Here is a 3,342-nt window from a genome sequence, read left to right on the forward strand (position 1 = left end):
TAATTTGCATTGGTTGTTCGAGGCAGCAATCTCCGGCGTTAACCTATGCCGCCATCTTGGTTTCTCCTCAATAAATGTGTTTTTAAAAAAGTAGATGAGCAGCCCTAACCGGTTTGGCTCCGTGGATAGAGCGTCAGCCTGCGGACTCAAGGGTCCCAGGTTCGATTCCAGTCAAGGGCATGTACCTTGGTTGCGGGCACATCCCCAGTAGGGGGTGTGCAGGAGGCAGCTGATTGATGTTTCTAACTCTCTATCCCTCTCCCTTCCTCTCTGTAAAAAATCAATAAAATATATATTTTTTTAAAAAAGTGTATGAGCAGAAACGAAGGTGCTCCGTTAAGTGCTGTCAGTGCCTGCAAAATAACTAACACCCACTGGAGGGCGCAAGAGGGCTGCGTCTCTAGTTGGGTCTTTAAAGCTGCACCTAAATGGCCACTGGAGGGCACTATTGGACGTCTCCTTTCTTTCTACATGGAGTAATACTAGTAATGCAATTCAGCGTTTGGGAATGGCCCTCATATATTTTTCTTGGGGGGCAAGGGAAAGACGTATGAAGGGGTCACGTCTAGGCTGGAAAAAAAGTAGTACTCACTTAAATTATTGTCTAAGTCAAGATGGATGACACTGGCCACACAGATGTCAGAGCAACTCATCACCACCCTGAAAGGAGCCAGGCCCCTGGGCTGGGGAGGGAGTAGCTGGGCCCCGAGTTGGACAGAAGGCCAAGGAGATGTCCGTGGTAGATGTCATGGCGGGCCTCTCCCATGTAGGACCTTTGTGGGTTTAACTGCAGTACTGAGCCTAGCAGCACACTAGGAGATGGGGAGGGCGGTGGGCCACAGCCTCCTCCCAATCCCGCTTCCCCGGCCAGCCCAGCCAACCATTCCCAGACACCCCCCAAAACAGGCCTTCCTTTCCTGGAGGTGCAAACAGAACGCAGGCCCGAGTACAGGAGGATGGATGAGGAGAGAAAAGGGAAAAAGTATCACTCAAGAAAAACAGTCTTTTTGGTCTGAAAAAATGATCAGTTTAATTGAAAAATGTGGAGCATATTACCCCTCTCTCCTAGATGAGGGGCTAAAGAGACCAGAGTCCCTACATCACTTCATAGCCACTTTGGATACTCTTCACAAGGCAGCAGGCAAAGACAATTCCCAGGACCTAGAAAGAAAGATGGGGGAGGGGGGGTTTAGTGAGAGGAGTCAGAAAGGCAAGGTACCCTCAACCACCCAAGAGCCCCAAACACACACAGGGCTCCCCTCCCCAGATGAGCACCTCCTGCCCGCTGCCCCTACTCTCCAGATGCCCTGGAATGAGTTCCAAGGGTGCCTCTCACCTCCACAAAGGCAATGCCCAGGGCTGCCGCAGCCACCACCAGCACTTTGCTCCTCAGCCAGGCCCCAATCTTCTCCACACAGCCCTGAGGGTAGAGACAAACAGGGTGAGGACACCATCAAAAACTTCCCTCCCACCTCCCATGTGTCCATGTCTCTTCACCACCCTCTGTACCAGTGGTTCTCAATCTTCCTAAGGCCGCGACCCTTTCATACAGTTCCTCATGTTGTGGTGACTCCCAATTTCATTGTTACAAATTGAACATAATTAAGCATAGTGCTTAATCACAAAAACAATATGTAATTATATATGTGTTTTCCAATGGTCTTAGGGTCATTCGACCCCCAAAGGGGTCGCGACCCACAGGTTGTGAACTGCTGCTCTATACCTTTCTCCCCACCCCTTGCATTCCCAGATCCCCTCCCCATTCCTGATCCCCAACTTCTCGGAGTCCCAACCCTCTCCACCTCCATCCCTGGTTCCTCTCGTCTCTTGAAACATTTCCCAGGTTTCCCAAGTGCCCTGCTATCTCATCTCAGCCTTCTCCCTACCTCAGTATGGATGTCCTTCACCTTGAAATTAACCCCGCAACCCGCAGTGACGTTGATGCAGCAGGAGTCAGGGACACGGTCCTTGGGCTCAAGAGGGACCGTCTCCCAATCTGTGTAGTTAGCCGCCCCACAGCAGTTGAACTGGGGGAGAAGAGATACGGGGAGGTTGTTAGGTGAACCTCCACCTTCAATATGAAGATAAGAGCCTCTTCCTCCATTACCCCTGATGCCAGCAACCCCACTCACTTTTTTCTGCATCTCGTCCAGGAAAAGATCAGTCTGGTTCTGTTTGGGATAATTCTTCATCCGCTGCCGGAAGTCCTTATTAAATTCCGACCTCACCTGGGAGTAGGGAAGTTGAGGTCAGAATGCAGGGTACCTGGGCCGCAGAGCCTCTGAGGGAAGGCTCTCCCCTTATTCCTTGCTTACCTTGTCTCGAAGAACATAGCCAGCAATGGCGGTGGTCACCTCCACCAGCACAATAAGAGACAGGAAGATGACAAACTGCAGGCACGAAGGACAGGAGTCAGGTTTGGAGTCCGGGTGAGGGCGTGCTGTGGCCCAGCCAGTGTCTGGAACGCTCCCAAAGGCTTTCCGCGCCCACCCACCTCCTGAGCCCCGCCACAGAGGTGACCTTCCAGAAGCCCACACCTCCGGCCCACTGGCCACTCACCGTCACCATAAGACAGTAGCTCTCCTGGCAGGCCCCACAGCAGCCCACAATGGCCACCAGGAAGAGGAAGGCACCCACTGCGATGATGACCACAAGCAGCACGGAGCTGGCGGTCCCCTGGCTGACCGTCTGATTGAACATGAACAGGGCCCCTATGCCCACAGCCATCAGCGCCACTGCACAGGCCTGCGAGGAAAGCGGGTCGGGGTCAGGCCAGACCCACACCCATCTGGAGGGCAGCGGGCGCACCCAGGAGTCAGCCTTAACCCCATCCTGGAGCGGCAGATGCTCACCCCCGGAAAAAGGCTGTGGGGGAGGATGACCCATCGTCACCCACAGTCTGACCGACTGCAGGAAGGGAAGTTCCCAGGAAGCTTTAACCCCGGGGCACACATTCCTAACCCAGAGTAGTGTTCGCTCGGCCCGGGCCTCCGAGAGCCGCCCTCTCTCTAGCCACGCCCAGCCCTTCCCATCAGCTGTGCAGCCGGGAAGGGGTGAGCGGCGCCCCCAGGCCCTGGTCCTCCCAGGACCCCAACACCGCAGTCTGATCCCATCAGAGCACAGGCAGGAATTGGCCAGTGAAAGCACAAGTAAGTGGAACAAATCGATGTTTCTCTCTCTTCCTTCCTCTCTCTTAAAATCAATAAAAATTTTAAAAGGAGACTGGGGGGCCCCTCCCTGGACAAACAGTGCCCACGGCAGCGATAGCATCGGCCGTTGGCCGGTTGCCCCACTAACCCTGTCACAAGGTTGGGTCACCGGACAGGAAGGGCCAGGAGGGGT

The 3,342-nt window shown here is 54.2% G+C and overlaps 1 protein-coding gene across 1 annotated transcript; it reads right to left on the reverse strand.

The window, feature by feature from the left end:
• Window positions 1-1,002: 1,002 nt before the first annotated feature.
• CD63 (CD63 molecule) lies at window positions 1,003-2,776 on the reverse strand. The gene is made up of 6 exons (XM_006777822.2): window positions 2,560-2,776; window positions 2,316-2,390; window positions 2,133-2,228; window positions 1,887-2,027; window positions 1,337-1,420; window positions 1,003-1,161 (listed from the first exon to the last, which is right to left on the reverse strand). The coding sequence occupies exons 1-6, from the start codon at window positions 2,725-2,727 to the stop codon at window positions 1,096-1,098; spliced, it is 630 nt and encodes a 209-aa protein (XP_006777885.2). The 5' UTR covers window positions 2,728-2,776; the 3' UTR covers window positions 1,003-1,095.
• Between the last annotated feature and the right edge of the window lie 566 nt (window positions 2,777-3,342).

Source organism: Myotis davidii, unplaced genomic scaffold, assembly GCF_000327345.1.
Source record: "Myotis davidii unplaced genomic scaffold, ASM32734v1 scaffold509, whole genome shotgun sequence".
Classification (NCBI taxonomy): domain Eukaryota; kingdom Metazoa; phylum Chordata; class Mammalia; order Chiroptera; family Vespertilionidae; genus Myotis; species Myotis davidii.

Coding starts and splice junctions, on each gene's coding strand:
- CD63 (XM_006777822.2), bottom strand. CDS start 2,727: ATGGCTGTGGGCATAGGGGCCCTGTTCATGTTCAATCAGACGGTCAGC. Junction 2,391..2,559: donor GCTACTGTCTTATGGTGACG/GTGAGTGGCCAG, acceptor TCGTGCCTGCAG/TTTGTCATCTTCCTGTCTCT. Junction 2,028..2,132: donor TGGACGAGATGCAGAAAAAA/GTGAGTGGGGTT, acceptor CTTCTCCCCCAG/TTCAACTGCTGTGGGGCGGC.